General features: G+C 43.7%; 1 protein-coding gene across 5 annotated transcripts; it reads left to right on the top strand.

Moving 5' to 3' along the window:
- Positions 1-6,325: 6,325 nt before the first annotated feature.
- On the top strand, positions 6,326-23,994 carry LOC115571243 (pleckstrin homology domain-containing family A member 1-like). 5 transcript variants are annotated; one of them, XR_003981894.1, is made up of 13 exons: positions 6,326-6,415; positions 10,277-10,462; positions 12,088-12,144; positions 12,341-12,386; positions 13,093-13,190; positions 14,415-14,540; positions 15,153-15,290; positions 15,549-15,617; positions 16,776-16,840; positions 16,941-17,004; positions 17,256-17,345; positions 20,008-20,183; positions 21,564-21,703. XR_003981894.1 is itself a non-coding variant. In XM_030400504.1 (13 exons), exons 2-13 carry the CDS (start codon positions 10,322-10,324, stop codon positions 21,820-21,822), a joined length of 1,194 nt encoding a protein of 397 aa, XP_030256364.1. In that variant the 5' UTR covers positions 6,326-6,415; positions 10,277-10,321; the 3' UTR covers positions 21,823-21,953. The 5 variants fall into 5 exon arrangements, 3 of the variants coding, with proteins under 3 accessions (XP_030256364.1, XP_030256363.1, XP_030256362.1); XR_003981895.1 differs by having other exon boundaries at positions 20,008-20,291; positions 21,564-21,699; XM_030400504.1 differs by lacking the exon at positions 20,008-20,183 and adding an exon at positions 18,271-18,311 and having other exon boundaries at positions 21,564-21,953.
- The last annotated feature ends 829 nt before the right edge of the window (positions 23,995-24,823 follow it).

Here is a 24,823-nt window from a genome sequence, read left to right as displayed (position 1 = left end):
TGTACTAGTAATCTAAATGGCAGTCAGATCACAAACACCTGAGGCATTTCCTCAGCATGAAGAGTCGGGCGGGAGATCAACAGGAAACAATCAAAAGACAGGCGCTGTTTTCTGCACGTCTTCCTCAGGAGCAGCCACCCTGACCTCTTCCTCTTCATCTTCTTATACAAACAGACTAATAAAGGTTCTTAAAATCTTCCCTAAGCTTCCTGTAGTCAGAGTGTCACTCCATGAAGAAAGTGTCTGATGAACTGGACGCTGAGTTGTTTCCCTCCTCATCAGCTCTGCAGACGGGCTGAACTGGAGCTAAAGATTTCATGGCAGGCTGGACAGCAGTCATCCTCCCTGGACCTCAAAGCCGTTCTCCTCTGAGTGAAGCTTTTGGTTGAATGGTAATAATTATCAAATTATTGTTGAGCACTGCTACAAGCAGATATTGTATTGCAAGATTGGATACTGTAAACAAATTAAATATATTGCCGCTGAACATTTTACTGAAAAACATATTCTGTGCAGCATTACGAGATGAACAAAGCGTGTTTTCTTTTGCAAAAGAGTCAATATGATTTATTGGGGACTTTTGTTTTATATTAATGAGCTCACGTAACCCCTTTTTACTGGAAATAACAACTGTAATTCATTGTGTCTTTGAGGTGCACTGAAGCAAATGTGATAAATGGCTCAAAACAAAGCTAAGATGCATTTGGATGACTTGAATATGTTTCAGGACAACGAAAACGATGAGAGAAGAATAATTGGAATAGCAGGACTACCTGGTGTTTTCTGAGCTCTCAAGCACAATTGGACAATGTTGTTACTGAATATCTGAATGTACCTGCAGACACAACACAACGAGCATTTCCAGCCTGCTCTGTTTTATCCTCAGATGAACCACCATTACAGTCTCTGTCTTCTCTGAAAGGTTCCTGACACGAACCAACAGAAAGAGATTCTCTGAGTCTCCGTCTCTTTGTTTCTGAGGAGGGATGGAGTCACCAGAGCTGCATGACTGGCTCTTGCCATTTACCACAGAAGGACCTGAAATGATCCCAGTGCTTGCTGACATGCACCCCACTACGGCTGTCTGTTTCTTCAGGGCAGTCAGGTCAACTTGGCATCGAGCCTCACTTCTTCAAACCTCAAAAAACCTGTTACTGCGGAGCTCTAAGCCTGGCTGCAATCCCTGCGTGGCATGCTGCGGCCCCTGTGCCAGCATCAGCCGTCCTGTCAGCCAACACACTGGCCTTACTGTACCGTGAGGGGCTCCATATTCTCACAATAAAGAACAGATCTGGAAGCAAAAGCTCCCTGAGCAGGCGTTGGTTGTTGAGATCCTGGCAGAGCTTGGAGGTGGCACCTGGAGTGCTCAGGCATCATACGGTTTTGAAGAATAGACCAGCACAGGGTCTGGCATCAGCGCTGGCAGCGCCGTCCTTAAAAACAATTAGGCCTTTGACATTTAGCAGATAGCAGCTGTAGGATCAAATCTGGCAAAGACAAAGAGGACTGACGCCAAATGACTTACCACCCCAATCAACTCACTGTTTTTTGGAGAGGGGAGCACTCTCTTTACTTTCTTTACACAAAAGATACTGTTGGAGTTCCATATCAGGACTTTGAAGGCCTCACACAAAAATCGCTCTGACTGGAAACATCAAACTGGCAGTTTGATTCTTTACTTGACTCCAGGGTGAGACTGTCTCGATCGACTGTCGCAGCTGCTCGAGGAACCAAATCATATTATTTACATGTGATTTTGTGAGGTACGACTGCAGACACTGAATATATTTGCATTCTCCTTTACTGAGAGACTTTAAGGAGTAGTAGACTGTAGACTTGTGCTGGAGGTTGACAGTGAGCTGCTGAAGATATAGTATAAACTGGGTCCCTGGCACACATTAAAGTCCACAAGAGCTAAGCTGCTGCAAAAACAGACCTGTGTCCTTCAGAATAAGATCCATATTGGAAGACTTTCCAACATTTACCGATAATGCAGGGAGTAGTATTCCCTTTGCACACGAGGTGGAACGTTTAGAGAAGCTGAGAGTCGGCCAATCTGGTTGAATCAAAGACTAATGTGGCGACACCTTGAAGCAGCTCTGAGCGTTGTCCCTTTAGCTAACTTCCTGTCAGTTCTGCAGTTAGCGACTCCTCCCTCCTCTCTCTGTCACCACACTTACACAACTCCTGTCTTTATTGCAGGGCAGCTCTCTTTGCCTCTATCTGGTCTGAACACCATTTATCATGTCTCTTGGTAGTAGAAGCCAGGAGCACTGGTATCAGTAGCTTTACCTGTTCCACCATCTTTGTGAAGTTCTCTGTCCTGATTGGATAAAGTGGGCAGGGACTCCAGAACATGCATCGTCTCTCTCTCAGCAGGAGGAGAGACTCGGTTCCTGACCGAACACTTCAACTGTGATTACTGTTGGAATATGAGCGTTAAGATCCAACCTATCGTTCTACAAAACTCTACACTGATGTTCACAGCTTTAAAATACATGCAACTTGACTACAGTCAGTATGAGAGGAAGATTGTGGCTCTGTGGTTAAAGTCCGGTTCTGGTTAGGCAACTTTAACACCCGGTGTGGGTTAGTGTGTGATTAAGGTTAAGAAAGAAAAACAAATCTCAGCAGGTATTGCCAAATACTTCATCCTCCTCCAGACTTTGTTTTCAGACGTTCACTCCCAGATGTTTCCTCATCACTGATATAGTGTCTCATATCTACATACATACTCTCTCTTGATTGAACCTCACATGGTCTATAAAGACAGTAGCAGAGTTGTTCTGTGGTCCCTGCATACACATTTCTACATTTCCTCTTCACTGGTTCCATGTTTTACCATGTTCCTGACCCGACACTTCCCTTTACCTGCCTTCATACCATTTATTCTTTATTTGGAAGCAGACTGAGATATTTGAAGCAGGAGTAACTTCAGGTGAGATCTTGATCATTTGCATTTTAAGAAACGCAGCTGTCAGAGGTGCATCGACCAGCCGGCAACGTGATTTGTGATTTGTGATTTCCTGAGCTGTGATGTTCGTCTGCCACCACCAGGTGTCAGAGTTCACACACAATCTGTCTCTGCTTCACTCATCTTATCTTCTGTCTCCTCCTTTCATATCTGTTCGTCTGTTATGTTTGTCCCTCCTTCCTTCTTATTGTCCTTTTATATTCAAGGAGAAGTGACCTTTGACTTCTGTATTTCTTCATTATGCACACAGACATGTGCACAGTGCAGTGCAGACCGCAGTGATTAACTATGTGTTGGAGTTATTTGTGTGAGCCTGTGCGTTGAATAAACAGCTGTAACAGGAAACATATTGCTGATTTGAATAATATGATAATGATAATGTTATAACTCAAGGCTTCTATAATTAACATAACTTTTTTTCTGTGTGATGAATAAAGTGTATGAGAGGAAGACGACACTGAAGACTTGTAGAAGTAGCCGCAGCGCAAAAGTGATTTTCAAGGACAACAATTTGTAAAATCCATTAAAGATTAACGGACTTGATCCCAGACTTTAATCCGAGTATTAACACTTGGCTCTGAAGGGGCTGATTTTAGTTAAAGCCAATGCAACTATCACTGTAAATCTCACTTCTGAGACAGTGTTCACATCAGCACAAACCTTATTGATTCCAAAGTGGGCCGAGCCCGACTTCAGCCTGTAGAGTTCTGCTGGCGCTGCTTCAGAGAGTTAGCCTCAAGTTTGTGGGAGTGTCCCCTAAAAATAAGACTCACAACTGCATGGGCTAAAAGGTACAAGTGTGAAACTGGGTCACTTTACTCCAGTAGTTCTAGGCTCAGGCTGATACACAATATAAATATGAACATTTGTAACCTTTTCCTCAAGCTGCAACACAAAAATGGGATAAAAATCAGATCAGTGTGAAGAGCTGTGAAACAATCTGTTGGCTTTCAAACATTGCTGGCTGTTAGTCTTTTTTTTTTTTTTTTGCACTTTATTTTTATAGAGAGAACATAAACACATACCACACACAAAAAGACATAGAACAGTTGGTCACCTACACATTCAGATATCATAATAATGAGACTGCAAGTCAGTTCATAATGGCCGGTGAGCATCTCTTGTGGTCACAAACACAATCCATTTTTCCCAGTAATGCAGATACTTATCCATCCTAAGACTCAGCGAAAAGGTCATCCTTTCCATATTTTGAATATTAGTCACAATATCAATCCAGTCCGTCTCTGTTGGAGGTGTGGTCTGCAACCACCTTCTGGTTACAGCTTTCTTGCTGGCTGCTAGTAATATTTTTAAAAGATATTTGTCTCGCGCCAGTAAATGGGATGCAATATTGCCCAAATAGATTGTAGAAAAAGAGCAGTGTATTTCGACACCAAAAATATTTTGTATTACTCTTATTGCTGGCTGTTAGTCTGCAGCTCCAGAGCTTCAGAACCGGGCTGTGACACATCACGCTGAAGATGGTTTTTAAATGCTGTCTGGAGGAAAGAAAAAAGATACCTGATGGTCCACAGAACGCTTCAGAAAGTTGTTAAAGTCAGTATAAATCAGTGAATTAAAACACTCAAGAGGTTTGTCAGGCTCACTTTAAACTACAGTAACATGTTAGTTTGTCTGTCACGTTCATTTCTGATGTCAACGAGACGACCTGAACCAAACCGAAAGAGAGAACACTCAGAGGTTTATTACAAGGTGTGAAACCTGGTGAAAATAATTTAGGTTCACTCAGTCAGAAACAACACACACACACACACACACACACACACACACACAAACACACACACACACACACACACACACACACACACACACGTGGGAAGTCCCCTAGTTTGGTTTGAAGCACTAAACCAGATGCTGTTTCCGTCTCTGAGGGAGTTTCAGGTCAGCGAGGTGTGTGTGTGTGTGTGTGTGTCTGTGTGTGTGTGTGTGTGTGTCACCATAACCACCTGAATATCTCAGGTCTCTAACAGCAGGTACATGAGAATCTTTCCTGTCAGGTGACATTTTGACCTGAGTTTCCCTGTTCACATTGATCTGATGGATCTCAGACTCTCTGCACTCGCTGTTAACCACTTGCCTGCTCTTACAGAAAGAAGCAATGTTAGAGCACTTTGGGTTTTTGTGAGACTGCATTTCCCATCAGCCTTTGCAAGAAGAGCGAGGGGAAAAAAAGTTAAACTGGCTGTGGATTGGTTGGAAATCTGCATCAAGTCTTCAGCAGTAAGACTGTGAGGAAAACATTATTTTCTGCCTTCAAAATAAAAGCTCAAAAGTTTCACTGAAAAAAACAAAAGGTTTTGTTTTTCTTCCTGGGTAATTTTACCACCTCAGATCTGTACACGTTATTGAAACACAACAGATCATATGGTGATAATGAGGTGATAGATAGACTTTTTTTTTTATGTAGTCACAAGCCAAACAAGTTGTGATGATCAGTTTTTTGTTGAATAATTCCTAAATAATTTCCTTTTCATGCTATGTCAGATCATCTGTGAGTCAAAATATTATAAATTCACTTCAGAGATTCACCTATTTTGGGGAAATGCAGTTATCTTCTTTGTGGCAGGGAGTCATCAGTTATCTGTCCATTATGAATCTTCAGCCAGGAGCTGGTTTGCTCATCTTAGCTTATCTCAGCACAGAGACTGGACGCAGGGGGAGACAGCTGGTCTTCAAAATCAAGAAAACAATTTTTAACACACATGACAGGTTGAACAAAATATGTTTTTGTGTGTGTGATATGTTACATCAGCGGTAATACAAAAGATAACTGACATATTCTGTTATTATTTTAACAGATCGAAAGGTCCATACTGTTGGTTTAATAATTTCTGCACACGTCCCTTCTGACCCAGTTCATTTTATGTCATTATTTAAGTTTCCATTTGATTTATTTCATATTGTTTCATATCATTTTTTTACATTTACTTTTACTTGCATACAACATACTTAACATTGCTTTTACGTTAGAAACAATTAATTTGTGGCTGACTGTCCTGCACTTTTGCACATTTGATGTTAAAACAGTTATATTGTTACTTTCTTGTTCATCAGTAAGAAATGACATGGTTGTGTCAGATGTACAGTGGACAAATGATGAACATGGACAATATGTAGTTAATACTGGCGGTGCTGGTTCAGCTGGGGGCCCAAATCAAAAAGCCTTGGTCGTAGAATCAATCCTCTCATATGACTCTCTGTTGTTATAGAGATTAAAAGTCTTGTTTCTTTATATCTATATGTTGTTGACATGTTTACATCCATTGGGGTATTTAACTTTGAAGTCCACACGGAAGTGACGCTATTGTCGTCTGCTTTTATTTTTAACAGCTGAAACCGGAAGCGGGTTGTTTGTCTGGCGTGTAACTTGACGCTGGTGCCTGACAGCTGCCACACTGGACTCGGACTGAGCAGAACTGTGTAAGTAAACCCACAATCCGCCGCTTTTACCCGCCCGTGTTCCGCCGCGCGGCCGAACCGGGTCGTCAGCAGATTAATGTCCGACATGAATATAATAACTGATGAGCGCGAGCTGTCGAGCAGGGAGCTAATGGAGGCGCGAGAGGAAACGGTCGATGTTTGTAACGTTAGGCCCGTGACAACAGTTTGATCTCCACCGGGAGGAACTGAGCTCCGGTGGCTGTGTAAATGGACCGCAGTGGTTCTGGTGTTGGTGCTGATGTGTGTGTGGACCGATGTGTATCTGAGTGGAAGCTAACAGCGGCGGAAACAGGACGAGCTCGTGGTTAATACCTGAGCTATAAAGCGGTAATGTGACGGTCAACATGGAGGAAAGTGGTGATGTGTTGTCCTGCAGAGAGACACTGAAACTCTCCTGTGATGTGAACTTAACGTGTGTCTGAGGTGTTTAATGCATGTTAATGTGCTGTAAGGTGTTTCATACAGGTACAGTGTGTCTGTGGCTGATTATAGACTATATATCACTTCCAATGTTCATTTTATAGACTTTTAAAAGTGTCTCTCTCATTTAGAGCTGATTGTGTTATCAATTAGCTGATGGGATGAAAATTAATCAGCAATTATTTTGATAATACATTAATTGTTTCAGCCATTTTTCAAGCAGGACAAACAGAAATGTGCTTAGTAAATTATATATCTTAAAGGAGCAGTTCACCCCAAACTAAATAGATAAATAATACTGTCTCCTCCTCCTGAGGATATAAAGTCCTCCTCTCCTCCTCCTGATGATATAAAGTCCTCCTCTCCTCCTCCTGATGATATAAAGTCCTCCTCTCCTCCTCCTGATGATATAAAGTCCTCCTCTCCTCCTCCTGATGATATAAAGTCCTCCTCTCCTCCTGATGATATAAAGTCCTCCTCTCCTCCTCCTGATGATATAAAGTCCTCCTCTCCTCCTCCTGATGATATAAAGTCCACCTCTCCTCCTCCTGATGATATAAAGTCCTCCTCTCCTCCTCCTGATGATATAAAGTCCACCTCTCCTCCTGATGATATAAAGTCCTCCTCTCCTCCTCCTGATGATATAAAGTCCTCCTCTCCTCCTGATGATATAAAGTCCTCCTCTCCTCCTCCTGATGATATAAAGTCCTCCTCTCCTCCTCCTGATGATGTAAAGTCCTCCTCTCCTCCTCCTGATGATATAAAGTCCCTCCTCTCCTCCTGATGATATAAAGTCCTCCTCTCCTCCTCCTGATGATGTAAAGTCCTCCTCTCCTCCTGATGATAGAAAGTCCTCCTCTCCTCCTCCTGATGATATAAAGTCCTCCTCTCCTCCTCCTGATGATATAAAGTCCTCCTCTCCTCCTGATGATATAAAGTCCTCCTCTCCTCCTCCTGATGATATAAAGTCCTCCTCTCCTCCTCCTGATGATATAAAGTCCTCCTCTTCTCCTCCTGATGATATAAAGTCCTCCTCTTCTCCTCCTGATGATATAAAGTCCTCTCTCCTCCTGATGATATAAAGTCCTCCTCTCCTCCTCCTGATGATATAAAGTCCTCCTCTCCTCCTGATGATATAAAGTCCTCCTCTCCTCCTCCTGATGATATAAAGTCCTCCTCTCCTCCTGATGATATAAAGTCCTCCTCTCCTCCTCCTGATGATATAAAGTCATCCTCTCCTCCTCCTGATGATGTAAAGTCCTCCTCTCCTCCTCCTGAGGATATAAAGTCCTCCTCTCCTCCTCCTGATGATATATAGTCCTCCTCTCCTCCTGATGATATAAAGTCCTCCTCTCCTCCTGATGATATAAAGTCATCCTCTCCTCCTCCTGATGATATAAAGTCCTCCTCTCCTCCTCCTGATGATATAAAGTCCTCCTCTCCTCCTGATGATATAAAGTCCTCCTCTCCTCCTCCTGATGATATAAAGTCCTCCTCTCCTCCTCCTGATGATATAAAGTCCTCCTCTCCTCCTCCTGATGATATAAAGTCATCCTCTCCTCCTCCTGATGATGTAAAGTCCTCCTCTCCTCCTCCTGATGATATAAAGTCCTCCTCTCCTCCTCCTGATGATATATAGTCCTCCTCTCCTCCTGATGATATAAAGTCCTCCTCTCTCCTCCTGATGATATAAAGTCCTCCTCTCCTCCTCCTGATGATATAAAGTCCTCCTCTCCTCCTCCTGATGATATAAAGTCCTCCTCTCCTCCTGATGATATAAAGTCCTCCTCTCCTCCTCCTGATGATATAAAGTCCTCCTCTCCTCCTCCTGATGATATAAAGTCCTCCTCTCCTCCTGATGATATAAAGCCCTCCTCTCCTCCTCCTGATGATATAAAGTCCTCCTCTCCTCCTCCTGAGGATATAAAGTCCTCCTCTCCTCCTCCTGATGATATAAAGTCCTCTCCTCCTCCTGATGATATAAAGCCCTCCTCTCCTCCTCCTGATGATATAAAGTCCTCCTCTCCTCCTCCTGCTGATATAAAGTCCTCCTCTCCTCCTCCTGATGATATAAAGTCCTCCTCTCCTCCTCCTGATGATATATAGTCCTCCTCTCCTCCTCCTGATGATATAAAGTCCTCCTCTCCTCCTCCTGATGATAGAAAGTCCTCCTCTCCTCCTCCTGCTGATATAAAGTCCTCCTCTCCTCCTCCTGATGATATAAAGTCCTCCTCTCCTCCTGATGATATAAAGTCCTCCTCTCCTCCTCCTGATGATATAAAGTCCTCCTCTCCTCCTCCTGATGATATAAAATCCTCCATGCAGCTTGTCTGCTGCGATCACAGACTAACAAACTGATCTGAGACCAGATTTACACCTTTATTAATCTGAAGTCTTCACTGTAGCTGCTGAACTCGGAGATGATTTCTGTGTTTTAATATCTGATGTCACTGTTCAGGTTTTTGATTCTTGGTTGGACAGAATCTGACATGTGAACATTACATTACTTTGTATTCTGGGAAACTGGGACAATTAATCGTTTAATACCCAGCAGAAAAGTGAGTGATGAAAATAGTATTTGCAGCTCTTCTGTTAGACATCGTGAGTTTTACTGACTGACTGAATGTTCTCTCTGTCAGTCGGGGAGTTTCCTTGCTGTCATTTTGTTTCAGCAGCTGTAGTTTTGCTTTAATAAATGTACGATCCTCTGAAATCCTGCAAAGACTCCGTCCATGAGAGATGATTGACTAGTAGTTGGAGAACAGGACATACAGTAGATCATTCTCAAAATCTGTTAAGCTTGAAAACTAAGTTAGTGACACACACACACACACACACACACACACACACACACACACACACACACACACCATGAACACATGACTCTTCAGGTGTTTTCCTGCATTTGGAAAGTCCTCTTGCATTGTGCAACTTTACAAAAAAAGGCCTGAAACTGAAAGTTGGAGAGAATAGATAAATAGGTGAAGTGTTCAAATCCTCATTCTGGTGTTGTGATGTGTGTTTTCAGGTCACCTGCTTGTAGCAACAGGTTTTGTCATGAGAGGGAACTGAAGGGTTCGACTGTTGCTCACTCACGCTTGTGCAAGGAGATTAAAATAATGACTTTGAGCTTTTATTTGAAGTTGTTTATGTCCATGTGAGATGAGAAGTGTAGCGGTCTACACCTCCTGCACTGTGTATGTGGGTGTTTAAACATTTAAAAGCTGGAGTCAGGTCATCGTTTCATCTCAAATCTGATTAAATACAAAGCCAACAGACTAAAACGTGTCTCTGCTATGAGCTGAGCATTGACTTAATATTTAATGAAACATGCAGCCTGACTGCAGCTAAAAACCTTCAAAGCGTGGCTGCTTTCACCTGAGGTAACTCTACCTGTCGACCTGTCCCGCCTCCCGGCAGCGTTCCTGTGATGCTCCAGGGCGGGCTGAGCTGGTCGGGGTCGCGATGCCGTACGTGGACCGACAGAATCGCATCTGCGGATTCCTGGACATCGAGGAGAATGAGAGCAGCGGCAGGTTCCTGCGCAGATACTTCATCCTGGACACTCAGCAGGGCAACCTGCTGTGGTACATGGACAACCCACAGGTGAGGCTGTGTGTGTGTGTGTGTGCGTGTGTGTGTGTGTGTGTGAGACATGTATGTTTAAGCAGTTTGTTAAGTTTGCTTTTTAAATGATCTGTAGCAGCTCCGATGTGTGAAGTTATAGACGTGATAGATACGTTTCCTTCCTTCCAGGCAGCATGTTATTAACAGTACAGTTTCACTCGCACACTTGCAGCGACTTGAGACTCGCTTCAGGAGATAATCCTTCGCATAGTTTCCTGTATTGCTTTCATTGAAGTCAAGCAGTCATTAGAAATGTAGTCTGACTCACCGATGTCGACTGTGCTGGTAAATCTGCCCTCAGGCGTCTATTTCAGCCAGATATTTTATAATGAATTGACGTGTTTGATTCAGTTTTCTCTGAGTTCTCCAATTCCAGCTTCTTAAATATGAATATTTTTATGACAGTAAATTGAATATCTTTCGTTTTATGACGTCATCTTGGGATTGGGAAACGCTCGTCGGCATTTTCGTCCCTTCTGCAATCTGCGAGCTGCTGTTAACAAAATCCCCGTCGCTATGGGAACAACATCCGGGCGAGCAACGTCCACGCTTAAACTGACGACGCTTAACATGAACCCGACCAGCTCGCCTCCCCACGAGCGAAACAAGTTCCCCCCTGACAGGCGGAGCTGTCGCTACATCCTGGGCTTTGCACCACCCAAGACGATTGCGATTGGTCTAAAGAAATACAAGATCGATTATTATTTCACAAGGTTGTATTTCAGCCTCAACTCTCAGATGTCTGTGGCACCCGACCCAAAGACCATTGGTTCTGTTCTGTCAGTGACAAATCTTTATTTCACAAACGTATAGTTTTCATTCCTCTAAAACAGCTGGTCACTGTTGAGCAGATGTTGGTTGAACAGGAGGAAGCAGTGCATTTGTAGGGGACTATTTTCAGCAGCGGATTAACTCACATTTGTTGCTCCACTGAGTATTTGGGGCAGAAGGACGGTGTGTGTGTGTGTGTGTGTGTGTGTGGAGTCAGACTGAGAGCTGCACCGTCAGTACAGTCCACAGAAAATGAATGAACAGAAAACAGTAAGGCAGAAGATATCTAACCAGGGGAGGGTGAGCTGCTGACGATGTGAAACCCTGAAATAATCTGGGTTAAAAGAGGAAGTCGTGGGTTTATAGGAACAGATTGGAACGTGATTGGTTGAATCTAAAAGTCATGTAGCTCTTATCAGACACATCTGAGAGCTGCATCAGATCACGTGTCAAACAATGCAGATAAACAGGAACCAGAACAAAAAGTGAAAAGGTTGGTAGCGTCTATGTTTCCCACAGCCGGGGAAGTCCTCGAACACTGCAGCCTCGGGCAGGTCGACTGCTGCAGCTGCTGCCAGTGACCAGATGTTTGCAGCTTATAGTTAATATCTGCTGCTGACGCTGCTGCGTGGTACGACAACGTCTCATATCACAGTGCTTTCTTCTTTTTGAATCTTTGTGCAGATTTTCAGTGAACATTTTAATTAATTTGAGCACTCGACTGGACGTTCAAACACCCAAACCATGTGGATGCAACAGAGGCAGCCCCCTCTGGTACTTGTTACTGTTCATCATGAAACTAATGGTTGTATGTTTTGTGTGTCTTCGTTCAGAATCTGCCTAAAGGTACAGAGAAGGTGGGATCTCTCAAACTCACCTACATCTCCAAAGTGAGTCCTCTCTCACGTACACACACACAGTTTTAATAACACTTTGGTCTATGATCAAATACCTGCTAACCTGAGATGATCGTGGTAAAGATTACAGATCCTGAACATCCTGTTAGCTTTGACACGTGCAGTCTTCTTCTTCTTCTTCTTCTTCTTCTCCTTCTTCTTAATTAATACCTTTCTCTCTTTCGTTCAGGTCAGTGATGCAACCAAACTCAGACCGAAGGCAGAGTTCTGCTTTGGTAAGTTCATCTTTATTTTTATGCTCCCTTTCTTTATTTCTTTCCTTCCTCCCTCTTTCCGTTCATCAGACCTGATCACCACCTAAATCCCTGGATCCAGCTCCCAACATCTGGTGGAAAACCTGATGTAGCAGCAGATAAACGCACATGTAGGTGCAGTCTTCAGGTGGTGTTTTGGCCATCGATTTGCTTTTCCCCTCAAACCTCCTCTACTCTTTCTCCGGCATTTCTTCCTGTCCAATCTGCTCTATTCCCACTCCTTCCTCGCTTCCTTCCTTTCTCGTTTCTCCCTTTTTTCCCTCTCTGCCTCCCTCTTTTCCTCCCCTGTAAGGTTTATTTCCTCTCTTTTGTCCCTTGCTGCTTGTTGTTGTTCCTCTGGTGGCCAACGGTAGCTTTTTGTCACTCAATAGGAGGAAACTGTACAATATCCCTGACCTGACCTCTGTACGTGTATGTGTATGTGTTTGTGTGTGTGTGTATTTGCATCTGGATTGGATGTTAGCATACACACACACACACACTCACATCCTCTGCCGCTGAGAAACCAGAAACAAACTGATATTTTTAGCTCTTGATTTACATGCAGCCCGGTGTCGTTTTTCTTCTTCAACCTCCTGTTGTGCTTTCATTTGTTGAATGTTTTAAACCAAGAAGAAGAAGATTAAAAACAACACATCTTGTTTTGTCTCCCTGACTCTCTCTGTAGTTATAAATGCAGGGATGAGGAAGTTTTATCTGCAGGCCAACGACCAGCAGGATTTGGTGGAATGGATCAGTGTTCTCAACAACGCCACCAAGATTACTGTGAGCCTCACACACACACACACACACACACACACACACACACACACTGATGGATCAATAGGTGACCCTGTTTCTCCTGATGTTGTAGGCCACTCTGTCTTGTGCCTCAGGCTGCAGCAGATGGAAAATTACCCATCAGGCCACAGAGATAAAGTTCCGTTCAGAGCTTTACAGAGTTTAAATGGAACGAGAACATAAAAGACTTTCACATCCACCTGCAGCTGCAGCGGCGTCCGTCAGTAGGAGGCACAGGTGTCATGTTCATCCGTTCTCATAACTTTATGTTCCTTTTTCTTTACTTTCGATTTTGTACCACAGAATTCCGACATTCTGTGGTTTAGTAAGTAAACATCTGTAACACTATTCGTTTACGTTTAAAGGAATATAGATGTGCAGTCTTTCGAGACGTTATTTATGTTTCAGGCCTCGTCCACATGTTAGTGGGTATTTTTGAAAGTTTAAAGAGTTTTTGAAAAAAAAGAAAATCTCCTTGCAGGTAAATGTTTTACACAGTGTCAGAAATAATCTTAATCCACACAACACACATGTAAACACATATCCCAAGGCCATTCAAGTACACTTAGCATGTAGGCTGATGATGTTTAGAAACGGATTGATGCTAACTTTACTAGATGTAAACAGGAAGCAGATTGTCTACTCGGTTGCTTAGCTACAGAGACGACTGTGAACGAGGCAGCGAAACATTTCTGCTCTTCAGGTGATCTTCAGAATAATTTGTCATCAAAACGCTGTCAGCAGACGTTTTTGTCTCTCTGTTCCTTCACTATATAATTATGGTTTGTTTGTGTCTTCTGAATATAACGTCAAGCAACGCAACATCCATGTCCTCACTGTACAAATATTCCAATATCATAACAAATATTCCGTGTTCACATTTGCCAGTGATGCTACAAACGCTGGTTGTGTGTCTTTGTCATTGTGTACAAAAGTCTCTTCTTCTGGTTTCTGTCTGTCTTAATATCCTGTAGTGACCAAAAGCAGTGACAAATTGTTCTTACTAGCAAGTATTGTGTGTGCCTGGTGTATCTTCTTTACAGCTCCAAAACACAAAAGCAATGTGCTGATTTTCTTGTTGTTAGGAGACCAAATACAGGATGAAAGCTCCTTGAAGAGATAAGAAAACAAAGATAAACCGCGAGCCTGTGGGTGTTGACCGTGTGCTCGACAGACGGGCCTGTTGTTCATCTCCTTTTGTGTTTTTAGGTGCCAAAGCCAGGCGAGGGCCACGCCGCCCACGCAGAGACTCCCCAGGAAGCCCTTGGAGCCATGAAACAGGTCTCCTACAAGACTGAGATCATCGGAGGAGTCCCTATCATCACTGCCACACAGGTAACACACACACACACACACACACACACACACACTGTCATGAGCGTTGCCTCAGCAGAAGCCCGTCAGGTCCGGTCCTGCCTGCGATGGTATGCAGCCGCAGACACGTGACCCAACACGCATCCACACAAACGAGTGACGGCTGGTTTGAGTTTTATGATCTGTCCTGCGTCTCGACTCGGCTGCTGAGAAACTAAAGACACAGAAATGCTTCAGAGCTCATTAAGAATTCATTTATTAAAGTAAAGTTTGTGTCCTAAGTGATGTCATGAGTGTGGAGCTACAGTAGGAAGAAGGACGTTAACCAGACCGCTGTAGCCTGCTCCGTATCTCTGCTCGAAGCTACGTTAGCTGCTACTAGCACCACACCCCCGACAGCTGCTGACGAAGAAGAAGAATGCATGGAATGAAAAAAGATATAATCTGGCTGTGCTGCATTGATTTGTGATCCTCTTGATAAATGATGTCTGTAGATAAAAGACTGAACCGAGCGTCAGAAGTAAATTGAGGACACAAAATGGATGCTTACGTTGCTCCTACGATATATGTTTTCTTAATAATCTGAGATGACATTCAGCAAACATGATATTTGTGTGTCTGTGTGTGTTTCAGGAGCAGGGGGAGGGGCAGAACGGGGCGGACCGCGGAGGTCTGAAGCGTGGTCAGAATCAGCTGCCCTACTTCCTGTCCAGAGGAGCTCAGGACCAGACCGTCATCAAGGCTGGATACTGTGTCAAACAGGGAGCTGTGGTGAGAGTGCACCCACTCTTCATGATGTGTACATGATTACATTCCTGCTCCTCAGAGGATGAACCCTTTAGAATTTAATGAACCATGACCTTCCATTAAGTTACGACATTTTAATCTGCACTACTTTTGGCTGAAATCATCGAGATCTTCTTTGTTTCTGTGAAAAACACCAACCGCTTTTCTCCGGCAGCCATGTCCAACTAACTGGGTTAAACTAACTAATACACTGGTGTCTCTGTGTGTGCTCCTCTTCCTCAGATGAAGAACTGGAAGAGGAGGTACTTCATGCTGGATGAAAACGCCGTCAGCTACTATAAATCTGACCTGGTGAGAAAATCTGTCTCGTAGCTGTTTGAGTTAACTGATGGTTTAAAACATCCTGTGACAGCAGAGAGCTGCCTGGAACCAGGTTATTGAAGAGTGTGTGAGCATGAGTACCTCACACTTAACCATGAACACACACACACACACACACACACACACACACACATACACACACACACACACACACACACCATTTTCTAGAAGTTTGATGTTTACCTCCCTTAACAATAAACTGAAAGGAAAAATGAAATGGAGAACACCCAAGTGTGTGTGTGTGTGTGTGTGTGTGTGTGTGTGTGTGTGTGTGTGTGTGTGAGTGCGCAGCGAGGCTTTTTATGCCCTCAGTCAGTTGTGCGTCTCTACACGCTGCGGCATGCGTCCTGAATACCTCATCATATGATCCACGTGTGGACAGATAAGCGAGTCCCAACTACAGCCTGTCTGGAGACACACCCAGTGTGTGTGTGTGTGTGTGTGTGTGTGTGTGTGTGTGTGTGTGTGTGTGTGTGTGTGTGTGTGTGTGTGTGTGTGTGTGTGTGTGTACTAGCTGTGTGCTCATGCCTTGATATTGATGTCATGAGTACAACTGTTGAGAAAATAGTCACTTCTGGAAACGTTACAACAGAGAACAGAGTTGTGAAGTTTCTCTCCGGCTGTAAACTCCCATGAAGAACTTATTTTATTGTTCCTCAGTGTAGCAACACAAGATTCTCCTGGATAATGTTTTAATATCATGATATCAAAGAGAGGAAACACCACATTCTCCTCAGTTTATCCAAAAACTGACTCAGAAGCTGAAAGTGAGCTGATTTAAACTGCTGAATCTCTGATCAGGTTTAGACAAAGCAGGGTGATGACAAACAAAGTTAAGATTTTGTCTTATATGAATATGCACCATAAGATTTATGAACGATAGAATCTGAAATAATTACATCCCAGATACAAAGTGTAATCTTTAGATATTTCTCTGTGATTGGATGTTTAGTATTTTCTCGAAGGTTTCCTGTTCCTGACAAGGTGAGAATCCAATCAGACGAGGAAACATCTGACAAACATAGCACAGACTTGAGTCATGAGGTTTCCTAAGAGTCGTACCTGTGGCTACGCGTGTTCTAGATGTTGTGAAGCGTCTCTTATTTTCTCTTCTCTTCTTCCTTGTAGGAGAGGGAGGCGCTGAAAGTCATCCCGTTGAAGGAGATTCACAAAGTGCAGGAGTGCAAACAGAGGTGAGTGACGCTCCCTGTCGGCAGGTGAATATGTGCTGCTGATCCATCTCGGCACATCTGAACATTCCTGCCGCTCTGGTCTCTGCTCTGTGTTCTGCAGTGAGCTGATGATGAGGGACAACCTGTTTGAAATGGTCACCAGCTCCAGAACCTTCTACGTACAGGTGACACACATGAACAGGACTCACTGAGGCGCTGCTTACCTTCATTGTTCTCGTTGGTGTTTTATTGTTTGTGGATGGATTGACATGAAGGATTGACGCAGACAGTTTCATAAAATCTCCTGATCGCTGTAGTGATCACTTACCTAGTCCTCCAGCGCCACCTGCAGGCTGACATGTGAAAAAACTACTAAAGTTTATCAAACTAAAGAAATATTACACACTAACATTGTGTGTCTCTCTCTGTGTGTCAGGCTGACAGTCCAGAGGACATGCACAGCTGGATTAAGGCCATCTCAGGGGCGATCGTGGCTCAGCGCGGCCCTGGACGCTCCGCTAACACTGTAGGTTCCCTGTCACGCTCATGTTGCACTTACGTATGTTATAAAAGAGGAAATATCTACCTGGACACCCACAACTCTCCAAGAACTCAAACTGTATGTTGTAAAACCTCAGCAGAAAACCTTAGACGTACTTTTACAAAAGCTCTGTTGCTTTTGGTGAAGAAAGCGTTCCTGCAGCGGACGAGGTTTAAAACGTGGAGTAATATAATGACATTGTTTACTTCCTATCATCTGTACACCACAGTCAGTAACGTAGTCACTGTAAATCAGTCACTAGGTGAATGTAAGTGTTCTGTCGTTATCATGCAGTGGAACCTGAACAGATTCAGTCCATGTTTTATCATCTTCTCTCTTTTTTTAGGAGGTTCACAACCCGATGAGGATGATGATGATGATGATGATGATGTTTGAAATGTGTTTTCTTTTGCACAAATTGTCACCTTACACTCACAAACACACACACAACGACATAATGATGTTTCTCCCTCAGTCTCCTCTCTCTCTCTGTCTGTCTGAAGAGTTTCCTTCCAAAACGACACAATAAACCACCAGAATCACAAGATAAATTAATTACATTCAACGACAGTCAGTCTGCACGACCGTAACAACGGACTGGACATGTAATGTAGGCCAGAAAAGTGTCAACAAGACAAAGCAGTTTTGTGAGTGGTTTGGACAGCAGTACAACATCTGAGCACGATGTCTGGAGGGAAATATGGTTCAGCCAATCAGTGCAGCACGTTCTCTGTTCCCACTGCTGGAACAAGCTGCTACAGTGTTTCCAGGCAGCATGTTTCAGACCTATGAATGTCACCTGGTTGACTGAAGGGGACAGTTGATGGCCTCTGTGGATGGTTGGTGGTCGTTTGGAAAGAAGCTCTTCACCTCACTGTAACTTCGCTGTGCTATAAACTGTTGTTTTCAGATCCGTCAGGCCAGACGGCTGTCCAGCCCGTGTATACAGAGGTATACACCATTCTGCAGTGGTGAATGCAGCACGTATGTGACCCCGTGCCCCCCCCCAACCCTCCCATCTACCCCAGTCACCAGCCACCTCTCACCGAGCATCGACTCTGCACACTACAGGAGTTTTCTGGTTCTGAGTCCAACTGAGGCGTTGTTGTTTGTATCTAGCAGCACAGTGAACCCTGTAGTGTCCATCCATCCTAAAGCTGCTGCTGGCTGTCTGGTTAGCATCACCTCATGCTGAAGCAGAGGAGCGGCCTGTAGTAACAGCAGGTCGATAGTTTGTAGATTTACACAAATTGTATTTAAGATTCATCTCAAATACAATCCAGTCTGTCGTTTCACTTCCACCTGCATTAACAAGAGTCTTTCATCCAAATGGTCTCTGAACCTGTGGCTCAGTTCACTACTTCAAGCTGAAATCTCTCTTCTCTGGACCTCAGGACAGATTTTAACAAGAATCACTGTGGATCCTTGGTTCAAAGGTCCAGTGTGTTCAGGCTTTAGCTCCATCCCGTCAGGACAGAGTAACAAGAGGCAGTGGTTGAAATCTCCTCCTACGATATTAGAAAACCCTTCAACACCCTCATTTCCAACAGCTGTCTTCAGCTGTGGTGATTCCTGCTGCTCTACTGTGGTCTGACCACACTGCTGCTGTCAATAAAGTCAACGAATATGAACGAACACTGCTTCATTAGCAGGACACTAGCGGTGCTTTGTGGGCTAACATTAGCAACTCGTACTCCCACCCTGCCAGTCTGCACTGACATTAGAGGAGCAGCAATTTTACTGCTGGACCTTTGTTTTATTTCAGGGATCATGCAACCAAACGACACGGATGCAACATAACAAAACGATCCATAACAATGTAACGTTAGCTAGATGGCAAAGTAAGCTACAGATACATCGGCAGAGTAGAAGCGATTGAAAAATGAAAGAGAGTCTCATAACTTTTAGTTTGAAGTTTGCTTCTGAAAGACGTGCAATTGGAAGGAAACCCTACATCCGATGTGGAAGCTCAGAATGGAGGGGCTGGCCTGAAGGGTGGAGGCAGGAGGTGTCAGGGATTTGTCCTTAGGTGACATGTTTGACGCAGTTTGATGCAGGTGGAATGTTAGCAAGTCCGAAATTGGATCTAGGATCAATAAAACAAAGATGTGCTGCATGATAAGGGCCTGATCACTGACCTTTGACCTGAGTCCCGCCTGCAGCCAGATGTGCTCGCTCATCACTGATGATCATCTCATGCCTGAATGCTGTTTGTCGGCAGCATCCTCATCCTCCATCATAACTCCCCCCCCCCTCCCCCAGGCATCATCGTCCTCTTATTGATCTTTTTCTCTTCTTTTATTGGTGTTTTTAAACATGTTCAGTTGTCATGTGGGCTCATCCATCCACATGTCAGTCAGCTCAGATCTGTACGTCCCCTCTCATTCTCATAACCAATCACCTCTGAACTTTATGTGTCCGTCTTCACTCCTTTGGTCCTCGTCGCAGCTCTTTTTCTTCCTGTTGTGTGTCATTATTCACATCTTAACAGCATTTACAGCGTTCCTGACTCCCAGCAGGATTTGGCAAAAACCAAACTCATCATGAGCTTTTTCTTTTTTCCCCGCTAACCCTCTGTCATGTTGTCTTTCTGTCTTTCTGCTTGTTTGTGTGTGTGTGTGTGTGTGTGTGTGTGTCTGCTTTTCAGAGAGTGAGGTGTGACAGTGACGTACTAACCTTCCCCAAATGAGCCCTGCTGCCTACTTCCTGCCCCTCCCACTGCTGCTCATCGTCCAATCACCAAGCCCCACTGCCTCTCCGCTTCCTTAGCAACTGCTGTTCGATTCCTGCCCTGCTCCTTGGCAACTGCAGCATCACTCGTTCGTACGTGTCGCTTGTAACTGCATGAACCCTCGTGTTACAGTCACAGTTCACAGCATTTTCTCCGGATGGATATTGTGTGACCTCGTATCTCAGGAATTAAGCTGGCAGGTAAAAAATGTTAACTTAAGGGACCAAAGGACAAAATCGTACTCTTCAGAATAGTTCAGTCGTCCACATTGTGGACTGTCTACTAGATTTACAGAGTTTGAGCAGTTGTGTTGATGTCAGGTTGGAGCACCTCAAGACTTAAACTGCAACAAATCATCAGAGCAAAAGATGAAGAGCTGTGTTAGAAAATATCTGGTTCTTTTATTTCTTTTAAAAATCAAAAGTAAAAGTCTGCTGATATAAAACTTTGCCAAAGTTCAAAAACATCCAGTTGCAAAACTTCAAATAAGCAGTTCACAGCTAATTCACAGCTGAAATTCAGGCTTTTAAACATGAAATGCTTCTCAGGCAACTCTGTGTTGACCACCAGGATCTACACTTCAGCTATTAGTGCTGAACAGACGCTTTTCTTCTGCTAATTAATCAAGAGCTCTGAGGTGAGTTAATGCTTTTTGGCAGCCATTAAGGACGTCCTCAGCATCTGTGGAACCCAGATTTCCTTTCATTAAATGATCTGGTCATCATCAATCCATTAAATTATTCTGTGAAGATGATATCATCTTTTCAGAATTGTTTAGCTTAATAGGTACGCAGTGTGATATTGTGGAGTTTGATTTATTTTTAATTTTCCAATCTAACACCAAATGTTTACTGAGTTTAATTCTCACCCATATAGTTGTTTTTAAGTCAATCAAATGTCATATGTCGAGATTTACAAGGTAAATCGTCAGCAAACATAACTTTGTAATCTTAGATTATTATTATTTTGTTTATTTATTTTTGTTTGCTTAAGTAAAGCTTGGATGTTATTACGCGCCTGTTTGATACGTCAGACCTGAAGTCACAATTATGAGGAAATTTGTTGAGGAAAAAAAGAGATGAAATGTCAAAATTGAGAAAAGCAAAATGATGAGATAAAAAGTTTATCCTGCGGTCGATCTTTTGTTTCTTTTATCTTTTACTGGTAGAAACTTGATTCCCTACAAATTTTAAAAATATTAAACTTTTAGTTTCCTGGTGAACAAGTTGACGTTAGACTTCTACATTTTGACCTGCAGCTTAATTAGATGCTTTTGTCTGAAGGAAGAGAAGAAATCTGACAGACTTCTCCTTTTACTGCCTCCTCTCCTCACTCTGCACTCCTCCTCCACCCGTCATCCACCCACTGAGTCATCCCTCCGTTCAGCCCATCATCCATCCATCCATCCATCCGTCATTCACAACCGTCTGTCTCTTCTGCCTCTCACTTCCTCTCCTCCTTCCTCTCTCCAGGAACGCAGTGACCACTCCTCTCCCTCCCCAACATCCTCCTCCACCTTCTACTACCCCCTTGACCAGGAGCTACACTACCCACAATCCTCCTCCAGCGCCACCTCAGCGGGCCCTCAGCCTCACGCTGGACACGCACCACCAGGACAACTTCCTGGGTCTGCTTCCGTGGAGGCTGAGCGGCGTCCAGTCCGTGATGATGCCCCTCCCTTCGGCGCGCTCCCGCCTGTCGCTGCAGGAGACGGTGCAGTCTTCAAAGTAACGGAGGAGATCGAGTCCCCGTGGAAACGCCGCAGCGAGATCGCCCGGCTGGGATTCGTTGACGGCGATGGCGGGGAGCAGCTTAACAGTCGACCCACTGAGAATTCTGACCTGCACATGACACTGATTTGATGATGATTCTTGACCATCTCTAAAGGACACACACACACACACACACACACACACTTCTACACGAGCTCCATGTGCTGACTGCGCCGTGTGCTTAGTAAACTACCTGACCGGTCACATGATCCTTCAACAAAACCTCCTGGGACCATTTATTGTTCGTGTGTGCACATGTGGAATAGGACCTTCTTCTTCCTCTGCTGTTTCTCCTTCACTTTTGTCTTCCCGGATATTATTCACAAAGTATCGCTGCGTGGCAAACAGAAGCCGTGTAAAGAAAAAAAAACAGATCTTTAATTGTACAGTGAAGTTTTAACGTGTTTCAGTAGCACAAGAATCACAAAACCCGGCTCGTAAGAAACAGACGAACCAAAGTTTGCAGTCGTTTGGTTTTTCAACAGCAGCCGCGTGAAAAACTGTGTCAGTGGTCTGTGACGCTGAGAGACTGACTAATCCAGCTTCTCCGTTTGTTTTTGAAGACAATCCCACTGAATATTTTAACACTGGAGAGCTTTTACCTTCTCCTCTCTCTCATCTCCAGTGGAAAAGGTCATCCTGTCAAAATTGTTTTAAATCCAGACTCACTTAAAAAAGCTTTTTTAGGGATGTTCAAAGAATCGTGCTCTTCTTGAATTTATTTTGAAAAATTATCCATAAGACAGAAGGTCAAAGCATTTTCTAAATCTAAGGGCTTAGCCATGCAAGCATTTATAATAGAGGAATTAAATACCAAGACAGGTTAATAACAGTGTAATCTGTGGATTCACTAACCTGATGGACAGATAGCTCTACTCTTCTTTTTCTACATTTAAGCTCTGCAGGAGTATAAACTCTCCACCAAACTGAAGCGGCATGTTTCCAGTGGATGGTACAAACGTTAATTGTATTGTGTAATTAGCGAGCTAACTAGCTTGCTCAGTGGTAGGTAGCTTCCTGGTTGGCATGTTAGCCCCGTGAGTACTTAACACGTCAACACGCTTCCAGCACCGCCTGTTTGGCGAGGTAGAGGTTTGTGGCGCCGCTCTCCGGTCTGGCTGTGCTCTAAGATTGATGCATTTAAGCAAAACATAAACCATCAACATATTTCCAGCAGTAATCCTGAGCCATTTATTATTTTTAAAAAGGTATCATTCATAAAAAACGACAGACAGACAGACAGACAGACAGACATCGCCTCATCTACAGAAACAGTATGTGGATTTTTTCGATGCGAGGTAACACGTAGTTTTAAAATGTTGACATGAACTCAAAACTAAATCCAGAGAAGATTGTAAATCTTTCAGCTGAAGCAAAAACATGAAGTTTACCAAAGCAGAGGAACATGACTTTGATAAATGACTTTGACCCCCAGAGAACCTGAGCTGAGCGCTGACAGTGACACATTTAAAGGTTTCTAAATGTTTGTTAAGATAAGACGACTGCACACAGCAGCAGGGATCCAGGGACGCTGCTGTGGACTGAAGTGTTGACTGATTCTCATTCTGCTCACCAGCTTAACTCACCTCACCTGCTGCACTGTACACTCATGTGACCGTTCCTTTGTGACTCCATCACACGTTGATGTATTCGTTTTTAATGTTTTTAGTGAAAAGATATTGGGAGACATGAAACCAAACTCATACTGTTGATTTGTTGACCTGTAAATGTTGTTTTGGACTCGGAGCTGCAGACGGTCCTGGTTCTGGTTCTGGTTCTGGTTCGGTTCCTGTCGGCTCTCAGGTTGTCGTGGGAGACGGGCTGCGGGTGTTTTTCTTTGTTCTGATGTGCTTTTATTTTTGATGACCTTACTGTTCACAGTGATGAGATGCTTTTGAGGAAAAATAAATCTACATATATATGTTGTTTACTGACTTTTATAAACACGTGTGCATGAACGCATGCACACACACACCCTCCTCCTCCACTGTTGTTCCTGTTAAACATAAGCTGGGTAAAGTGCCTGCGTTGTTCTTTCTAAAGAGTTGTTGAGAAGATGTTTTGACCCTTTTTAGTGTGTACTTGATTCTAAGACCATGTGCTCTGTTTATTAAAATACATTTGAACATAACTTAAACTGGATTCAGGCGTTTTATTTGGGATTGAACCAATAATACAGGGACAGACTTTGTTTGAGTAGGTCTTTGGTGGTTCGACTCCACTGGATGTAAAGGTGAAAACTTGCTGCCATCTTGTGGGTTTAATGGAGGATCAGATCTGTGTTGGTCCACTAGGTGTCACTGTGTCCAAATCCTGTAAATCTTCTCACATATTTTCTCACATCAGGCTGGTTTATTCTGATAAATGGTTGGAGGAAGCCTCCATTCCTCACGCTGGTCCTCATCGGGTGGAGGCTCTCCAGATAAACTCTTCTGAGGCGGTTGTTGGTCATCAGGTCATGATTTCTGGACCGCAGCTGCGGCGCGTCGGTCCCACAGCCCCGTAACATGCTGCAACCACGTCCCACACCTCCAGGAGTTACGTAAGATGAACATCATCGAGGCCGAGCGTGATGAAGACATGTATCTGACTTGATGCTCAGTGCAGGTCCCAGTTCGAGTTCATTCTTATGAAATCCAGCATTGTGAAAGGATTTCTCTCTCTTGGTGTCAAATAGATCTTTTTTTTTTATCAAGTTAGGCGGAAGATGTTTTCTATCTTTCTGTCATTCTTCATCTGGACCGCATGTTCCTCAGTGGAACAATGAATCACAGCACAGACTCATTGTTTCACTGCTCTCTGTAGGCATGTTGTTGGCCGCGTCCCAATCAGTGATCTCAAAGCCCGGCTCGTTAGCCAAGTGGACCCACCAGCTCTGCATTCATTGTCGATGACAAATAAATGAAACTGTGACCTGGAAGTGATGAAAAATTGTACACTCCAGCTCTGTTAGATATCTA

Source organism: Sparus aurata, chromosome 20, assembly GCF_900880675.1.
Source record: "Sparus aurata chromosome 20, fSpaAur1.1, whole genome shotgun sequence".
Taxonomy (NCBI): domain Eukaryota; kingdom Metazoa; phylum Chordata; class Actinopteri; order Spariformes; family Sparidae; genus Sparus; species Sparus aurata.
This window is presented reverse-complemented; position numbering and strand designations above follow the sequence as displayed.

Coding starts and splice junctions, on each gene's coding strand:
- LOC115571243 (XM_030400502.1), top strand. CDS start 10,322: ATGCCGTACGTGGACCGACAGAATCGCATCTGCGGATTCCTGGACATC. Junction 10,463..12,087: donor GGTACATGGACAACCCACAG/GTGAGGCTGTGT, acceptor GTCTTCGTTCAG/AATCTGCCTAAAGGTACAGA. Junction 12,387..13,092: donor GAAGGCAGAGTTCTGCTTTG/GTAAGTTCATCT, acceptor CTCTCTCTGTAG/TTATAAATGCAGGGATGAGG.